We start from the raw sequence: 19,751 nt of genomic DNA, 5'->3' as shown, positions 1-19,751 counted from the left end.
TAAACATATGGAAATGAGTCACCAAGCTCAAGAAGTATTTGCGACGGAAATGTTACTGCAGCCTTCGACGCTTAGGTTTCCGGCGATCAATGGGCTTGATGGAGAACAACCAGCATGATCTCATCAGGCAGACGAAATCGGTGATCGATTGAAGGTAGCGATCGATATGATACGTCTGTCGAACAGCTTGAAGACACTACATTCCCGAGGCTGATGAATGTCCGCTTAACCCCAAGGGGACCATTGTCTACGAGTATATCGATTATCGTTTCGCGTGTTCCGTCGAGCAATTAAAGGAATACTACCATTCCGTTAATAAATGCTGGGCATGGCGTACCTGAAGGAATAAAATAGACCCTCTGTGCGGTCCTTAGTCTCCTGCCCAGCAACTCCTATCCGGGTGGTGGCCGATCAATGAGAGAATGTGCAAGTTGAGGATCAGTTCTTCAACTTCAGCATAATAAACGTGCACAACCATCACTCCGGAAGCACTGATGATGATAAAGACGTTTTTTACGCGAGCTTCGACGCGAGTACGACAGCAACCCAAGCCACGACGTCAAAATCATAATAAGAGATCTAAACACTCAGGTTGGCCAGGAGGAGAAGTTCAGATCAACTATTGGAAAGTCCAGCGCCCACCCGGCTGACGAACTAAACCGGCTTGCGACTAATTGTTTTCGCCGCTTCCAAGAATATGGCAATTCGTAGCACCTACTTCCAGCACAATCTTCCGTACCGATACACCTGGAGATCACACAGCAGACAGAATCACAAATCGACGTTCTGATTGATGGACGGCACTTCTCCGACATTATCTACGTCAGGACCTATCGTGGCGCTAACAAAGGCTCTGACCACTATCTGGTGATGGTTAAACTGCGCCCAAAACTCTCCATCGTCAACAACGTACAGTACGACGGCCGCCCCGGTATGATCTAGAGCGGCTTAAGCAACCGGATGTCGCAACTGCGTACGCGCAGCACCTCGAGGCTGCATTACCGGAAGAGAGTGAGCTGGTTGAAGCCCCTCTTGGGGACTGCTAGAAAACAGCGAAAGCAGCCATCAACAATGCAGCTGATAGCAACGTCGGGTACGTGGGACGGAGTCGACGAAACGATTGGTTCGACGAGGAATGTAGGCAGATTCTGGAGTAGAAGAATGCAGCGCGGGCGGTCATGCTGCAGCAAGGGACCTGGCGGAACGTGGAACGTTATAGACGGAAACGGCAACAGCAGACCTGCCTCTTTCGGGAGAAAAAACGCCGCCTGGAGGAGACGGAGTGCGAAAAGATGGAACAGCTGTGCCGGTCCCAAGAAACACGTAAGTTCTATCAGAAGCTCAACGCATCCCGCAACGGCTTCGTGCCGCGAGCCGAGATGTGCAGGGATAAAGACAGGAGCATTTTGACGGACGAGCGTGAGGTGATCGAAAGGTAGAAGCAGCACTTCGACAAACACCTGAATGGCGCTGAGAGCACAGGCAATGAAGAACGGGGCAACGGAGAAAATGCCTTCGTCAGTACTACCGGCGATGGAAACCAACCAGCCCCCACTTTGAGGGAGGTTAAGGATGTCATTCATCAACTCAAGAACAATAAAGCTGCTGGTAATGATGGCATTGGAGCTAAACTCATAAAGATGGGCCCGGAGAAGCTGGCCATTTGTCTACACCGGCTGATAGGCACAATCTGGGAAACAGAATAGCTACCGGAGGAGTGGAAGAAAGGGGTTATATGCCCCATCTTCAAGAAAGGCGACAAGTTAGATTGTGAGAACTTTCGAGCGATCACCCTTCCAAATGCGGCCTACAAAGTATTATCCCAGATCATCTTCCGTCGTCTGTCACCTATAGTAAACGAGTTCGTGGGAAGTTATCAAGCCAGCTTCGTTGACGGCTGATCAACAACGGACCAGATCTTTACTGTACGGCAAATCCTCCAAAAATGTTGTGAATACCAGGTCCCAACGCATCACCTTTTCATCGAATTCAAGATGGCATACGATAGTATCGACCGCGTAGAGCTATGGAAAATCATGGACGTTTCCCGGGAAGCTCACGAGACTGATAAGAGCGACGATGGAAGGTGTGCAAAATTGTGTGAAGGTTTCAGGCGAACATTCCAGTTCGTTTGGATCCCGTCGGGGACTACGACAAGGTAATGGACTTTCGTGCCTGTTGTTCAATATTGCGCTAGAAGGTGTTATGTGGAGAGCCGGGGTACGATTTTTTACGAGATTTAGTCAATTTGTTTGCTTAGCGGATAATATGGACATTGTCGGCTGAACATTTGAAAAGATGGCAGACCTGTACACCCACCTGAAACGCGAGGCAGTAAAAGTTGGACTGCTGGTGAATGCGTCCAAGATAATGTACATGCTAGCTGGTGGGGCCGAGCGTGACAGGACTCGCCTAGGTAGCAGTGTTGGATCCTTGCTGACGGCTGACTATAACGTTAGCCGTGCAATACGTAGGCGAATCATCAGTGGAAGTTGTGTGGCGGCAAAGGATGAACCACGAGTAGGCCCAACTCTACGGCGAACCCAGTATCCAGAAGGTGGCCAAAGCTGGAAGGATACGATGGGCAGGGCATGTGGCAAGAATTCCGGACAGCAACCCTGCAAAGATGGTGTTCGCTTCCGATCCGGTTGGCACAAGAAGGCGTGGAGCGCAGCGAGCTAGGTGGGCGGATCAAGTACGTATCGATTTGACGAGCGTGGGGCAGAACCGAGGATGGAGAGATGCGGCCACGAACCGAGTATTGTGAAATTGTTGATTTAGTGTTATCTGTTTTGATGTTAACTAAATAAATGAATGAAATTCCTGTACTCTCAGTATTTCATCGTTCGTCAAGATCCTCTTCCGATCAAGTACATTCCTATCCCTTGTCTCTGAGAGGTTTATCCAGTAACTTTTCAAACTGATTTTAAAGTGTTCGTAGCTCAACCGCAAATATTGCTACCTACTTACTCAAAGCTTTTTTTATTTCGCTTTACACTATATCTGTCTTAACGGAAGTACATTTCTTCATCAAGATAATTAATTCTCTTCAAACTACTGCTATTTACCTGAAGTATAATGTCTCTATTTAACAACCTAAATCTTCTTTCCATCTCCACAGGTGCCATACGAGATATTGAACAAAAAATTTCGCATCGCTCAGAAAACGCTCGATCGCGAGCTAAGCCAGATACAGAATGCTGCCTCGGAACTGGAGAAAGGATTATCGGATGGTTCGGCCGGATCGGAAATATCCAGACTCCTAGGTGGCGTAGTAGAACGCCTGCAAGTTCTGAAGCGCAAAGCCGAAGAAAGCATTTCGGAAGAGCTGTCGGCCGGTTTGGTGTGCAAGCGTCGCCTTGAACACCTAAAGCAGAACGTGACTCCTCCAAGTGATGCCACGACACTGGAACTGCAAGCCGCAGCCACCAACCAGTGGAAAAAAATCCGACTCGATCGAATGATCGTGGAGCACTTTCTCCGGCTTGGATACTACGACACAGCCGAACGGTTAGCCATTCGCAGCGGAATCCGAGATCTCACCAATTTGGACATTTTTCAAATCACCCGCGAGGTCGAACGCGATCTGGCCAATCGTAGCACGGCCAAGTGCATCCTCTGGTGCAACGATAACAAATCTAAGCTGAAAAAGATCAACTCCAACATCGAGTTTCAGCTACGTGTGCAGGAATTCGTGGAGCTGATCCGCGAAGACAAACGCCTGATGGCGGTCATGCACGCCCAGAAGTATTTCCCTGCATTCGAACAGGAGCTGAAGGAAATCCGCCAGTACATGGCACTGTTGGCGTTCCCCGTGACCACCCAAATCGAGCCGTACAAAACGTTTTACGATCCCCAGCGCTGGAACGATCTGGTGCTGCACTTCCGGTTGGAAAACTACAGACTGTTCCAGCTGCCGTCGCAGTCCGTGCTGAGTGTGGCCGTTCAGGCCGGAATTTCCGCTCTCAAGACACCCCAATGCTACTCGACGACGTCGAAGAACATGAACTGTCCGGTTTGCCAGAAGAATGTCAACGAGATCGCCGAAAATCTACCGTTTTCGCACTGCGCTCAAAGCCGGTTAATTTGCAGGTGAGTTCTTGGTGGTCAGGGTTGGTGACCAGGTTTCTTTTTAGATACCGTCGTGCGGGGTGACATTGGGCCTAGGGGGTGACTTTGACCGCCCTTTTCGATGCATCTCATGGCTAAATGGAACACCACAAATCTTATCTATGAGCATGTAATGGCTATTTATAACGTATTCTTGAAGCTTGTCACATTGTTTTCATTATTCTGGTATTCGGTTGCTGTATAAATCTTGGCCCAAAGTCAGCCTTATGGCCCAATGTCACCCCGCATGACGGTAGATCAAGTTATCTTGGAGTATCTTTTTTTAAACAAAATGGTTTCTTAACTTACTATTTTCACTTTAGTGAATCTAGTGCAAAATTCTAGAAGTACAAGAAAATTCATCAGAGACGCATACGCAATTAATCCCCAAATTATTTAAGAGTTTCTTCTTAGTTTCATCCGGGAAATGTCCTAGGAACTCTTATTGTGATTTCTCCAGAGATTGCTCTTGGAATACTTTCAGACATTCCTCTAGACAGAAATTTTAAAATTTCTCTAAATATTGCTTAAAAATTCTCCCAGAAATTGATTCAGAAATTCCTCCAGTGATTCGCAAGGGATACTCCAGAATTTGCTCTGGAAAATCCCACTTTACTACTACCATTAGTTTCCATAAATATAACGCTGAAAATTTATCCCAGGATTTCCTCCAGAGATTTTTTCTACTAATTCTTCCATCAATTAATTCCGTTGTCTCTCTAGCACAGGGTTTCCCAACCGGTGATCCGCAACTGTTAAATAGATAAAGCATTAGCAAAATTTTTAAGATTTTCATAGCAGCCTCCAAAGGTGGTTTTTGCGGAATTCCTAAATAATTCTACGATTTTTTTTTGACAAGATCTTTGTGGATTTCTGGTGAAATTCTTTGGACACATTTTTTTTTAATCTTGTCTAGAGATGATTCCCGAGGAAATGAACAATGAGTTCCTGAAAAAGTCTATAGATTGATAGCGGGATTCCTTGTTAAAATCTTTCCAAGAATCACACCTACAGATGTTTTCTATGCAAATCTGTCAACTTTCTGCGAGAACTACCTACAAAAAATATAGGATTCCGAAAGTTTGGCCCATCTCGCACGAGCTCTTCCAAGAAAATTCACAAAGAGATTTTGAAAAAAAAAAATCGATTAGAGTCTTTTCCAGGAAGCTACAAGATTACTCAATTTTTTTTTCTATTTTTAATAACGAGATTTTTAGCATTGAGCTAGTTTATCTCGGTACCAACAGCTTTACTTCCCTTCCGAAGAAAGCCATCGCTATAAACTTTGCGCCATAAGTGACTATCTCGAGGATGGGATTCGATCTCAGGTTCTCGGCGTGAAAGGCTAGGGCGATTCAAAATTTAAAAATGTTGAGAATCCAATCTCCCATATGTTTCCTTACCATCCTTACCATAAAAATAGCATTCTGTGAAAATTTCAGCTTTCTAGATGGTTGATTTAAAGGTGGCCCAAGGACAATGTAGGTTTATTTGGAAATTACTATGGAGAAATTTTGAGATATGTTCCAAAACATACTAATACTGTTCCACAATTATTAACTGAGTGCTTTCTTTGCCAAAGTTGCCATTTTCGCATTTCGTATATGTATGGCAGGTACGATTATACTCTACGCCCAGGAAGTCAAGGAAATTTTCTTTACGAAAAGATCCTGGACCAACCGGGGATTCGTACCCAGACACCTTCAGTATGGCTTGCTTTGTAGCCGCGGACTCTAAACCATTTGGCTAAGGAAGGTTTATTTCATTTACTGAAAAATCTTTATAACACTCCGTCGCTACCACACATGAGGCTTGATCACTATTTCTATACAATACTCTAAAAAGTCTATATTATTTTTGCATCCAAAGTCCCTTTAAAGCAAAACAATCTCAAAAGTCATGTTTTTCCTTGCTGTTGATTTGATCGTGGTGTGAATTTTTGAATCACCATAGATTCCTACACGACAAGCGATCCTTTATAAGATCACTATCCTCTATAAAGGATCACTATACACGACTATTCCATTGGTTCTTAAGGAATTCGTTCGTGGACTTCGCGAGGAGAAGCTTCAGGGATTCGCTAGATGTATTCAGAGATACAATCCAGTTAGCCATCCACAAAGTCATCTAAGGATTCGTTGAGAAATTCTCCCCAGAATTTGCCATGAAATATATCCAGTGATTTCTAAAATCATGCTTAGTGGAATTACAACAAATTTTCCGCCAGGAAATTCTTTGGCAGTTCAATATATCACATATAGGTTTTAGAGATTTAGTCACTGTTTCAATGCAAGTCTCTAAAAGTCTCTATTTCTAATGAAGGTCTCTAAAGTCTTATTATTCATGGGAAAGCTTCGAAATTTCTTCTGGTGCTTTATACAGTTTTCTTATGAAATACATCACTCCAGAAATTTCAAGTTCGTCCCGAGATTCTTCCAGTGGTTCGCCAAGCGATGCTTAGAAGAAATTTTCCACATTTTCTCAATGAAATCTAACACAACAACCTCCTGTAACTTCCATAGAAATTCCTCCAAAAAATTTGATCAAGGAATGCACATCATTTCACCGATTTATCCAGTTGTTACTTAAGGCGCTCTGAAGATTACTATAAGATGTTTTATAAGAAAATCCACAGTGGTTTATTCCAGAAGTTTCAAAGGAATTCGTTTACGGAATTTTCCAGAAAGCCATGCAAGAATCCATTTTCCAATTATTATTGCACCCATTACATACAATTCCTGCAAGAATTCATCTACAGCTCCCCAGGAATTGCTCCTAAAATTACTCTAGAATTCTCGCATAACTTCTGATCTCGCCCTAAAAAGCCATTGGTAACCATGTGTTGTAGCACGTTGTTTCTGAGCATTTTAATGTATTTTCATGTTATTTAACAACTCTATGGGGAAGGAAGGATCATTATCTAACTGCCCGTGAATGTTGGTTTGGGTGCTTATTCTATCATTTGCTCAGAAAACAACGAGCTACACACGTGGTTACCAATGCTTTTAGAGCGTTATCTCAGAGTATGCGAGAATTGTTCCAAGGACTCTCAGTACATTCGACCAAGTATTTCTCATAAAGTTCCTTCACATATTCTTCTAGGAATTTCACCACCATTACATCCAGGTATTACTTCCACAGTTCTTTCACCTGCTTCTCGAGCAATTTCTCAAGTAAATCTATATGGATTCTTCAAAAGTTCATTGAAGGCTTCACAACTGTGAAACAAATAGACCGATGTCCTGCTGGATGTTGTCCAGGTCAGAGATGTCATTTATATTTTTAACAATAATTCATCTTAGCCGTTTAGGTAGAAAATTCACGAAGAACGAATCAAGAGTCAGACTTCCTTGCGGAAATTCATCAGGAATTCCTACAGAAGTTCTATCAAAGAATATTTCAGGAGTTCCTTTTGCCAACTACATCCTGGATTTGTTCAAGATTTTCCCTAGTAATTCTGAAGGAATTTTGGTAGATAGTTACTTGGATGACTTTATGGTTTAAGATCTTTGACGACTACCTTGAGAAAATTATCAATAATTTGGTAGATGAATTGCTGGAGGAATCTCAGAATTGACTTCTAAAGGTATCTTTACAGAAATTTCTGATAAAATATTAAAGAAACTCTAGGGAATCCAGAAAGAATCACTGGATGAATTCCTAGAGGGTCTTCGGACTTTCGGGAGAGATTTCTGAAAGAATCATGGGTGGAATTCTTGATGGAAATCTCTGGAGTATTTTCTAAAATAATCACATGAAAAATTCCAAGTTGGATTTTTAAAGGTATCTTGAATGAAATTTTTCCTTATGTCACGCAAATGAATTACTCAATTCAATGATCTCTGATGAAATCTTTGGAATATTATCTGCAGGAAACATTCAACGAAGAGATGAATTATTTTCTGATAAAATTCCTGAAAAAAAATCATGAAAGAAAAACATTTAGTAATACGAGAAGTAATATTTGAAACATCATGAGAAATTAAAAAAAAAAAACTCGTGAAAATATCCTTGGAGAAATGTCTAGTCATATTCTCTCTCATATAAACTCCTGAAGAAATCTAGGTAGTAATTTATGATGGATTTTTGAGCAAAATACCTGAACAACATGCTGATGAAATTTCTTAAGGGAATTTCATTATCACCATCAAAAATAAATGGCGTTGATTCACGAGAAATATTCGGAGGCATACTTAAAAACACACTCTAAGATGTCTAGTCGGCTTCTCTGATCCCTTTTTAGAGACTTGGCCTCTCTTTTAGTGCCAATCTTCAAGTCTCTATTTTCAATTGGCTTGTTTAGGGGTATCCTATTTTTACACATTGTGATTCTACGTTAAAAACTATACCGGAATCCAAAGTTTCATGATTTTTCGTGCCCTGAAACTGGTTTTTAAAAACACGTTTGAATTTAGTATGGAAATCGCGTTTGAATCACCCCTCGGCTAATTTTACTTCGGGACGAACTGTTATTATGTAAATTGAAATGTCATTGAGTCGACGAATTGAAATCTTGTTTAATCATTTATTATATCAAAATTAAGAAATTAAAGCGCAATAAAACCGTGTTACACTTAAAAAATGTGCTCTTTCGATCAAGCTACAAAAATATGTGAATTTTTCATCACTAAACAACCCAATTGAAGGTCTCTTACATCTATTTTCTTCGGAGCTACATACATAGATTTTTCCACTGATTATCAGATTCCTCGCTTCAGAAATTCGTCTTAAGTTTAAGTTCTTAAGAATAGTTTTAGCATCTTACTATCTACAGTAATTTCCATAGAAATTATTCAGAAAACTTTACCCAGAGACTATCACAGAATTGTATCCAAAGATTTTTATAGTAAATTTTTCTCTAGTTGTTACTTTAGGACCTCCAATAATTTCTTCGTCAATTATCTGGCTAGGGAAAAACATGGCTAAATTCTTTGATGCACACTTTGAAAAATTTCTGAGAGAATCTTAATATTCCTGAAGGAATCTTGGGAAGTATATCTTAAATAATTCCTGAAGGTGGTTCCATTATTTAAAATCTGTAGTTGAAATCTCAAACAAAATTCTGAGCGAAATTTTAAGAATATTCTAAAATATCCCTGAATAAACCCCTTTAGAATTCCTAAGAGAAATTACTGGTTGTAATCACAAATAAAACTCAAATAAAATCTTGAAGGAAATTTTAAAGAGATGCATGCGAAAATTATTGGATGAGTTCTGCGAGGGCTGAGGATTCCATTGAGTGATTCCTGAAAGAGTCTTTGGAGCAATTTCTGAACGATCATCATTTCGAAAGGTATCCTTGAAAAACATCCTGGTTAAATTCTTGAAGGTATTCTAAATAAAAATCATGGAAAAATTTCTTGGAAAGTCAGTGAAAGATTCACTGGAAATCTTCAGAGTAATGCATGAATGAATCTCCTGAATAATATTCCTGAAGCAAATACCTGAATAATTTTGATGCATACCTCTAACAAGTCTTTATCTTCAATAGAATCTTCAAGTCACCTTTTTTTCTTTACAACGAATCCTAGTGCGAGATTCAAAAAGCTTCAAAAGATACTTTCGGAGATTTTTAAGCGACTGTTCCATAGCTTCTTCAGGGATTTCTTCTCTCCGGGTATAGATCTGGGTAGTGGTTAGAACACACGCCTCTCACCCGAGGATCTGGGATCGAATTCCATCCCCGAGATAGTCATTTATGACGTGAAAAGTAATATTGACGACTTCCTTCGGAAGGGAAGTAAAAGCCGTTGGTCCCAAGATGAACTAGTCCAGGGCTAAAAATCTCGTTAATAAAGATAGGAAAAAAACATTTCTTCTCAAATTCCTCGCATCAACCAGAAGAATCGGTATTATTGTTGTTTTCTTAAAAAAAAAATCTTTTAGAATAACAACTACCGAAAAGCTAAACATTACATATACTTTGCAATTGGATTAAATGGACAAATTGATGTGAAGTTTTGCGAAAAAGGTTACACGTCTTCTCAGTAATGCGCTCTCGGGCTAGGCATTGGATATCAATAGAAAGCGTTATGTTTGGATGGGCATCTATTCTTCCGAAAGAAAGGCACTTTGCGAAAAGGACCACGTGATTATTGAGCTGAAATCGAATTCAAGTTAACTTCTGCGTCCATGAGTCCTCTCATGGCGTAGTGGGTAACGCGCCCTAACTAGAGATCAGGGAGTCGTGAGTTCGATTCTCACTGAGAAGACGTGTAACTTTTTCGCAAAACTTCACATCAATTTGTCCATTCAATCCAATTGCAAAGTATATGTATTGTTTAGCTTTTCGATAGTTGGTAAACTTTCACTCGGCTGGTTAGCCGTAAAACTACGATTCATAATTAAAAATACGTATCTTTTTAGAATACTTTTAGGGACTCCCCTAGGAATTTTTACATAAATTTGTTCCAGGGATGTACTTCAGCACAACGCCATTACCTCCAGTAATTGGCATAGAGATTATTTTTGGAAACTTTCGCAGGGGAATACTATGGGATCTTCTCCAAAGATTTTTAATTCTTCCAACCGATTTCTCTAGTTATTACTTTAGGAGAATCTTCCAAAGATTCCTCCTTGTTTCAAGAAATCCACAAAGGATCTTTGCAGAGTTTTTGAACAAATTTGTTTTGAGATTTATCCATAAAAACCCTAGATGGATTCTTTCAGGTGTTCATACTCTGATTTTTTTCAGTTATTTTTCGAACATTTTCATGAAGACACACATTTTCAGCCATGGTTTCTCTTTAATATTTTTTGGAAAATGTCCTCCATACATCTTTGGAACTATTCCTGGATTAATTCTGAGAGTTTTTTTTTAGAAAATGTCTTCCTTTGGAATTTTAAGAGTAAATACTTTGAAAACAATCCTGGTTTAAATCGGGAATGGAGGACCAACGGGAATCTTGAAAGAAATCCTTGAGAAATCGATTAAATGAATTCTTGTATATCTTTGGACTTCATTGAAAACGAATCCATGAATCTTTGGAAAAATCTTGATGAAATCACAAGTGCAATAATCATATTCTCAGAACAAATGCAGGTGGAATTCTAGGAATAATCTTGAATAGAAATCTTAAACATTTTGTAGTCTTTAAAAATTCACTCAATGAACTCCTGCAGAAATAACCCGAGTTATACATGAAGGCAACTTTCATAACTAATGAAACTAACTAAAGAAAGCCATAGAAAGTCCTAAATTAATACAAGTGATCTACGCGAATACTTGTCCTGCTGTCATTCTAAAGAATTTTTCTCTCCTGTTTCCAGGTTGGTTTCTTTTGAATTCTTGATTCCAATCTGGTCGTTTTTTCGAGCATAAAGTTTCTTAAGTTCTTATTTTAAGACCCTCAGCCGCTACAAGCACTAATTTGAAATTGATTGCAGCTTCCCTTTGATTTCCAATTAGCTTAGCTTAATTTAGACTGACTATACATATATATGGTTGCTAATCTGCGATTGACCGAAGATGCATAAAGGATCAACTGGAAGATCGGCTGGGTTCGGCCATAATATTTTTCAGTGTGTATAATTCAGTACCTCTATCTATAAAGAGTCAATAATGGCGCCGGACACGGCCTTGTGGTGAGTGGGATTGGGGGAAGTATGTACAACCTTTGCTATTTGGAGACCGTGTTTACCTCTGCATCTCCACAAATGTTACTGGAAGGGATGTTTGTTAGTAGGCAGGATCGTTGGGTCACAGGATTCACTTTGATAAGCGATTAGTCCATGATGAGCAATTATTGTGAGATTTAAACGTGCTTATAAATATGATACTTTTAGTTACCTTGAAAATATCCAAGTGGAAGAAAATTAATGTCGGCACATCAAGGGACGAATTATGTACAGTTTGTTAAATAATCATTTTACGTATTATTCCCACCTTTGGACAGATTTGAAATAAAAGCATTTAACAGATTTGAAATAAATCAGTTTCGAGCTGTCAAAGCAATTGATGCACAAGCTGCAAAATTTAATGCGTTGTTATTCGTTGATTTCGCTTATTTTTTCGCCGATTAAATAACTTCGTGCCACTAAAGTGGATAATCACGCCTCGGGCCGTACACTCAAAATAATCCAAACGTCATAGCTACGTGAAAAATCACGTAGATTCGTAGAAATGATTTTTTTCTTGACTTCACCTGTCTAAGGTAACAATCACCGAATCATAGGTAAACATTAAATGTAGCTTCGGTCATTCTTACTGTGGTTAACCTATCAAGCTTACGTGGAAATTTCGTACATGGATTGATTCATCTTGAAAGTATTCATTATATGGTTCATTCTGTGTTATGATGGCGTCAGTCAACAACAAACTTCAAGAGTAAGCGGAGTCAGCTATTTTATATATTATAAATTAGATTAATCTAAAGGTAAATTTTGTTCTTGTCGCTGATAATCTAATATTGAAGAAAATTGTATTGTTTTAAGATAACAATTGTATCGCATCTACCGACATGGTTCGAAATTGGACTGACAAGCGGCTTTGGTAGTCTGGAGTTAGACGAGGATGTTTTCCTCGCCGAAATTCAAACGTGTGTAAATCATCCATCTATGCGTTTTTATTAGTGATTTACTTCATTTATCACATTCTTTCATTGAAACAGGAAGGACACCTATAAACATCTGGCAGAAGAATCCATTCTCGAAAATTCCCGAAATTCGCACCCAACTATCAATTTCTATAGCAATGACATGAAAACTCAGTGTTCCGTGACGAAAATGTTTGATCTCTTTCGAATAGCTAATAAAAGTTGCATATTATTCACTTTAGTTCCATATCATTTTATTGCAAAATTATGTATATTCAGAAAACAGTGCAAAGCTAAGTAGATTGCATCTATACCGATTTTAGTTGAAATGTACTGGAAGTTTTATTTAGCTTCCATCAATGCCCTTGGTGAATCATACGAAAATTTCACGTAGCTCTTACGCGGCTCTCCGATAGAATGACACTAGTTCATGGGTTCATCGGTTCATTCTGTGTCACCTATGATTCCCGTAAGAGCTACGTGAAAAGTGCGATGGAAAAAAACCACGTATGTTTCCACGTAACAATGACGTTTGGATTATTTTGAGTGTAATACTCCGCGCAATAATGTGCAAAGTTCGCAATCCAACATAATTATTCGCCGTGATTACGATAAAACTCCGTCGGTAACCTCAATCGTTGACTCCGGTGATCGTAACGATGCCAAGCTGCTAAAACGTACCCACTGCCAGCCTTCTCCAGCCGACGATCACAATTTCCTCCCGATGGAGATCGGAACATCAATCCAACCGATGGTTGCTACACAGAACCTCTTCGAAACGCTGTCCACTGACGACCCAGATGGAAACGTAAACAACAAATCGCAATCGCCACCCAATGCCCCGAAGAAGAATCGCCGTCCTCCTCCCATCACAATCGTAAGCAAAGGTACCAAACACTCCCGCGAGCTGATGAATCTGGCCGATATCCCGCAGTCCGGTTACCAACTGAAAGCTGTTAAAGCTGGCACGCAGCTTAATGCGTCGGACGAGAACGTTTTCAATGCCGTCATCAAGGTGCTACAATACTCCAACACGGAGTTTTTCACTTACACCCCATCGCACCAACAGCCCGTACGATTCATACTCTCGGGTCTCGCACTGTATGGTTTGGCGGAGCTGAAGGAGGAATTGTTGCTCAATGCAGTGCGCCCGTTAGATGTTAAAATTTTCTCTCGAAAGCAAAATGGTCCCGAAGAAACTGTGTTGTATCTGCTTTGTTTTGAGAAAGGATCTACCAAGCTTTCGGAGCTGCAAGGTGTCAAGACTCTGTTCAACACGGTAGTAAAGTGGAGATTTTTCACCAGAAAACCTGACGATTCGGTCCAGTGCCATCGATGTCAACGCTTCGGCCATGGAATGCGCTTTTGTAACATCTCTCCATCCTGTGTCAAATGCGGGGAGAAACATCTCACAGCAAACTGCAAGCTCCCGATGAAGGCCAACCTCAAGGATGCTACCGTCTCGCGCAGTCTTATTCGGTGCGCAAACTCACACAGGCAACTTCCGAGGTTGCCCCAGCCGACTGAAGTATATCAAGCAACTCGAAGAAAATCGTCAGCGTGCTTCCAAGAAAACTACGATGCCGAACACCCGCGCACCTCCGACCTCTCTACCTAGGATCAATTCCAGCGTTCAAAATCGTTTGAACAATCCTAGCGCCGGTGAAGGACTTTCTTTCTCGCAAGTACTGCAAGGTTCCGGCCAACCAGAGCGACGTGCAGATCTTTTTTCCATCTCCGAGTTTCTTTGCCTGGCGAGGGACCTTTTTCATCGGTTGCAAGGCTGCCGCTCTAAGGAACAACAATTTCTAGCACTATCCGAGCTAATTATCAAATATGTGTATAATGGCTAGTCCACCTGCGCGTAGTTAATTGAAACGGAAGATCCGTTCACAGCAAATTGCTAGAATTTTTCGACTTTGTACAACGTCATGGCATAGATGTAGCTGTCGTCACCGAAACCTGGTTACGCCCAAATACTCCATTCCTTCACCCAAATTTCTCCTGTGTTCGGCTCGATCGGCCATCAAGTGTTGAAGGCGGCAGAGGAGGAGGTGTACTAATAGCTGTGCGTAAAGGATTGGTTTTCAAGCAGCTGAATATTTCGACCAAAAAAATCGAGGCTACAGGAGTTACCATCTCAACGACTGGTAATAATGAAATATGCATAATCGCTGCATACTTCCCTGGTACGCGTCGGGGCTCTGAGTGGTCCAGTTTCGACGTGAAATCCGCTCTTTGGTCACGCAAAACTCACCGTATTTCGTCATTGGGGATTTAAACGCCAGACATCGTTCTTGGAACTGTGTCAAGAATAACAAAGTTGGAACTATCCTGTGTCAAGAGGCGTCACATTCGGGTTTCAATATCAACTTTCCTGACTCCCCTACCTTTATTCCTGCAGGGCGAGGAAGCCCATCCACGTTAGACATTGTGCTGTCTAACAATTTGGTCAACATGTCGAAACCAATCGTTCACAATGAGCTGTCGTCTGACCACCTGCCCGTTACTTTCGAGATCAGTTTGTCGGCCGATTCTGTGGCAAATACTGCCACTGTTCGCTGCTATGCACGTGCAGACTGGCTTGCTTTCCAACGGTTGATTAACACCAAATTGTGTCCAAACGACCCTATGTTTTCCAACATCCGCGATGAAAATGGAGTTAATACTGCGCTCAATTTCTTCAAAGACGCTCTTCTCGACGCAGAATCGTTTGCTGTGCCGCTGATCACCCCTCGTCCGTACGATGTAGCGCAAATTCCCGACGAAACAAAACTCCTCATCCAGCTTCGTAACCGGCGTCGACGGCAATGGATGAGAATCAGAGATCCTATGCTGAAACAAATTGTTTTTTCGTTAAATGATCGCATTCGTGGGGAATGCGCAAACGCACGGTTCAGCAAGTTTTCTCACACGTTAGCTACTATGGAGCGGGGCGATAATAAACTTTGGCGCATCACCAAAGCTTTAAAGAAAACGACTAAGTACAGCCCTCCACTGCGCAGTGGAGACACGTTATACGCTTGTCCTAAGGAGAAGGCCAAATTGCTTGCTGAAAGTTTCGCGCTTGCTCACAACAATCAAGCTACTAGTGATAGGGACACTGTTGAAGCTGTTGAGCGTTCTGTCGAACAGATCGACCTTTCCCCGCCTGTGGCCTATAACTCCTGGTTAGTCCGCCCCAAGGAAATTGCCACAATCATTCGCAATTTGAAACCCAAAAAAGCGCCTGATCATGATGGAATCAAAAACATGCTTCTGGAAACACGCTATAGTTGTCGCCATTCCGAAAGCGAATAAGGACCATTCCATACCTTCTAACTACAGACCAATCAGCTTGTTGCCAACATTGAGCAAACTTTTCGAACGCGTCATTTTGACGCGCATCGAGAAAACACCTGGAGACAGTTCGTTTGATTCCTCATGAACAATTTGGATTTCAAAAAGGACATTCTACCAGCCATCAAATCGTGCGGATGGTGAAGGAGGTAAAACGTAATTTCCAGCAAGGAAAATCATCAGGCCTAATCCTTCTTGATGTAGAGAAAGCGTACGATTCAGTATGGCAAAAAGCGATCTTGCACAAGATGTTGCTGGGTAATTTTCCGATGTCGATTATGAAAATAATGCGAAGCTTCCTGAAGGATCGTTCCTTCCAAGTGGCAGTAAACGGCTGTACGTCTGATCGAATGTCCGTACCATTCGGTGTTCCTCAAGGTTCTGTTCTGAGCCCAACACTATACAACATCTTTTCCGCCGACATAGTAAAAGTTAACGATGTCCAGTACTATTTTTTCGCTGACGACACTGGTTTTCTTGCCTCACATCGCGACGCAGGAACAATAATCGACACGCTACAGCATGCCCAGAACTCCATCCAAGAGTACCAACAAAAATGGAAGGTGAAAGTCAACCCTACGAAATCGCAAGCCATTTTCTTTACTCGCCGTCGTAGCCCTCGTCATCTACCCCAGAGATACGTTTCTTGCAACGGCGTGGACATTCCATGGTCACCAAATGTTGGTTATCTTGGTATAACCCTGGATCAGAAGCTAAAGTTTGGTTGTCACGTGACCAACTGCCTCCAAAAATGCGATAAGGTCGTCAAAATGCTGTACCCTCTTGTAAAAAGACACTCCCGTTTGGACCATGGTATCAAGATCCTGTTATACAAAACCGTTCTCAGGCCAACGGTTGCGTATGGCTTTCCTGCTTGGTACGACTGTGCACAATCACACCGGAAGAAAGTTCAAGTTAAACAAAATCGTTTGCTCAAGATGATTCTTGATTTGAGCCCTTTTCATCCGACTGACGAGGTACATCGACTTGCCGGCGTTGAGCGGATCGATGATTGGTTTCAGAGATTAATGCCTAAATTCCTGGACAGCTGTTCATCATCTGTAAATCCTCTTTTACAAGAGCTGGCCGCATAGCTGTGATATGATATTATATTTAAGCTTTCCTTTTTTCTGTCTTTTTTCTAAGCAATTTCGAAGTTTTTTTTTGCGCTTTTCCTTCCATGTCCAAATAGTTGTTTGTCGTTGATTATCACAAAATGTGGTTTTGTTCTATGTCATTGTTGTAAGGAAGTCCATATCTCGATAGTTAAACTTTAAAAACAAATTGTAAAAGCTAAGGTAAAAATAAAAATATTTGAAATTTGAAAAAAAAAATTGAAATAAAGGTATGAAACAAGCTCACCAATTGATCTTCCATCTTTGACAGCGCAGCTACCCATAAACCACTTTCAGCTTCACTTAACACATACAGATTCCTAAACACCCGTTTGCTTTCCCATTGCAGAATAACAGGCAAACCGCTGAACGAACACAACCTGCCGATGATGCTTCCGAACGGGCAAATCTTCGGCCAGCAAGCGATAGACCAGATGCGCCAGGACAACGATACCATCGTGTGTCCCAAGACGAACGAGAAATTCCGCTCGCCCAAGATCGAGAAGGTTTTCGTCATGTAGTAGAGCTATTCTACCGAGAGGGAGAGAGAGGAAAAAACACGTTTTCACACCCCGAGTTCATCATCATACAAAAAACTGCTACAAACAGCAGCACCCGGCTGCGGTATTATAATATATAAATAGCGACTAAAATCTAACAGACATACACACGAAATGGAATCGAATTTGTAGCGATAGGTTTTTCCATCTTGTGATTGGATTCTTTTGCTTTTATCAATCTTCTTTCGTTATCTTCATTCGGATTTTATCAAACTATGTATTGGAGGAGATTCCAGTTTTAATTCACAGTGCAATTGTATCTACCTTCATCCTCCTCTATTTCGTTTCTACTACTAATTTGGCTTCAGTTGTAGACCTGAAACTTAGGCAAGATTATTCTCAGTAGAAACAATTGCCTCAACATTTGTTGAATCTGTTTTACATTGTGGAATATTTCGGAAAATCATTACATATTATTGAATTTGAATTTATTTTTCCATAAGATAGGATCGATATAGCAATAGCTTATAATATTGTACATGTAAAGCAAAAGCAAAGGAAACACTATTTTAATAGTAGCGATATGAAAAATGACAGCTGAGTGCAAACTGTTTTCAAATACCAAAACTACGCCATCTGTTTTTACGCAGCATCTCGTGTTGGATGGACTTTGTTGTGAGTATACTATATGCGATAATTATCGACATTTTGTTTTATTAGTAAGTATATGATGCAATCTTTCCTACGAACGAAGAAAACTGACTCGCTCGGAAGATTTGGCATGCTATCGGCAATACACTTCATTTCAATTTACATGCAAATGCTGGGACTAGAGCAGCAGAATATATCAAGTGTGAAAAAAATATCAAAATGGAAAACAGATAGGCTTTTTTTTCTGCGAAATTTTTAATTGCTAGGTATTTGTTTCGAATTATTTTTTCTGCATTAAATGTCGATTGAGAGCAATGAAGTGAGTAATATAGATTTTTTATCTTTATAACATAATCATCCAAATTAATGTTGTCAAATCTTATTTGTTTAGAATTGAAAGAAATGTCAAACAATGTTCTACCCTGAAAACATTGAGGACGTAGGTACCAGTTTTTGCATCCCCAAGGTCCTACAGCTCCTGCATTCGGATACGTCTCATCCGTCACGTCATTCAGGGGTTTGTCATGATACTAGTTCCACCTATCAATCCAGACGTCAATTAATCGGGGCATTCTTATCAATGGATCCTGTTACAGATGAGAAGTTGATCATTTTTTCAATAGTTTGACCTCCATACTTGATGCATAAGTTTGTTGCCAAAAATTATCCAAATAAACTTCGCGGATATTCCTCCAGAATATATTTTCCTATGAGTTTTCCCTATGAATTTTCCCAGTTCAGTGTTTTTTTGATGAATGAGTTGTGTCCCTTCCATAAGAACTTATTCTACACCTTCTCGCCTCGTTTCTTTCGCATCGTTCAAATGTTTTCCGCAATACTACTTCCACCTTTTAAAACATCCGTTCCTTCACCACAATTGTAGTGTAAAGGACATGACTTTCTTTCAACATGCATAAAACAAAACCATCGGAATCGAGTGTCACTTTATTTTACTATATAACCGAACAAGATTTATTTGGTTCTCAATATTCAAATGTCAGCCTCTGTTCTGTCTGTTTGCGCATTCTTCCGCTTCGCTACGAAACATTCTGTTAAGCGTAATTACTCTACTGTAGTGTAGGTTTTTTTCTTTGTAAAAATCTGCAATTAGTGAATGAAAACGAAATCGCAGCTGTTGGATTTTTCTCATTTTTGTTCCTTCTCTTATTTAAGTAAAATGTATCAAAAATCTTCAACCATCAAAACTGCTTCACTATTGTTTTTTTTTCTCGTATGTTACTTTTATTGTTTACTTTTGGAAAATGGAGCTCGAAAATTGCTTATTGTCATATTATGGTTCCACGTGTATTTTTGTTCTTCTCCTTTTTTTGTGTTTGTTCATGTTTTGAGTCTTTTTGAGATTTTCTGTAGATTTGAGAGAAAAGATATCTATTCGTCACCAGGCATCCACAAAGTAAAACGTGATGCTTTGAGGATTCCTAGTCGCTCCTAGTTATAGCGAATGGATTATTTAAAGTACAAAGTTGCGAAGTTTGAGAATG

At 40.6% G+C, this 19,751-nt stretch overlaps 1 protein-coding gene across 1 annotated transcript; it reads left to right on the top strand.

Annotated features, from left to right (window-relative positions):
• Nucleotides 1-3,109: 3,109 nt before the first annotated feature.
• LOC110680597 (macrophage erythroblast attacher-like) lies at nucleotides 3,110-18,612 on the top strand (the record flags this gene model as incomplete). Its single annotated transcript, XM_021856390.1, has 2 exons — nucleotides 3,110-4,092; nucleotides 17,448-18,612. Coding segments are annotated over 2 exons (1,155 nt in total), but the record flags the coding sequence as incomplete, so codon positions are not given.
• Between the last annotated feature and the right edge of the window lie 1,139 nt (nucleotides 18,613-19,751).

This window comes from Aedes aegypti, unplaced genomic scaffold, assembly GCF_002204515.2.
Source record: "Aedes aegypti strain LVP_AGWG unplaced genomic scaffold, AaegL5.0 Primary Assembly AGWG_AaegL5_hic_scaff_163_PBJ_arrow, whole genome shotgun sequence".
NCBI classification, from domain to species: Eukaryota; Metazoa; Arthropoda; class Insecta; order Diptera; family Culicidae; genus Aedes; species Aedes aegypti.
This window is presented reverse-complemented; position numbering and strand designations above follow the sequence as displayed.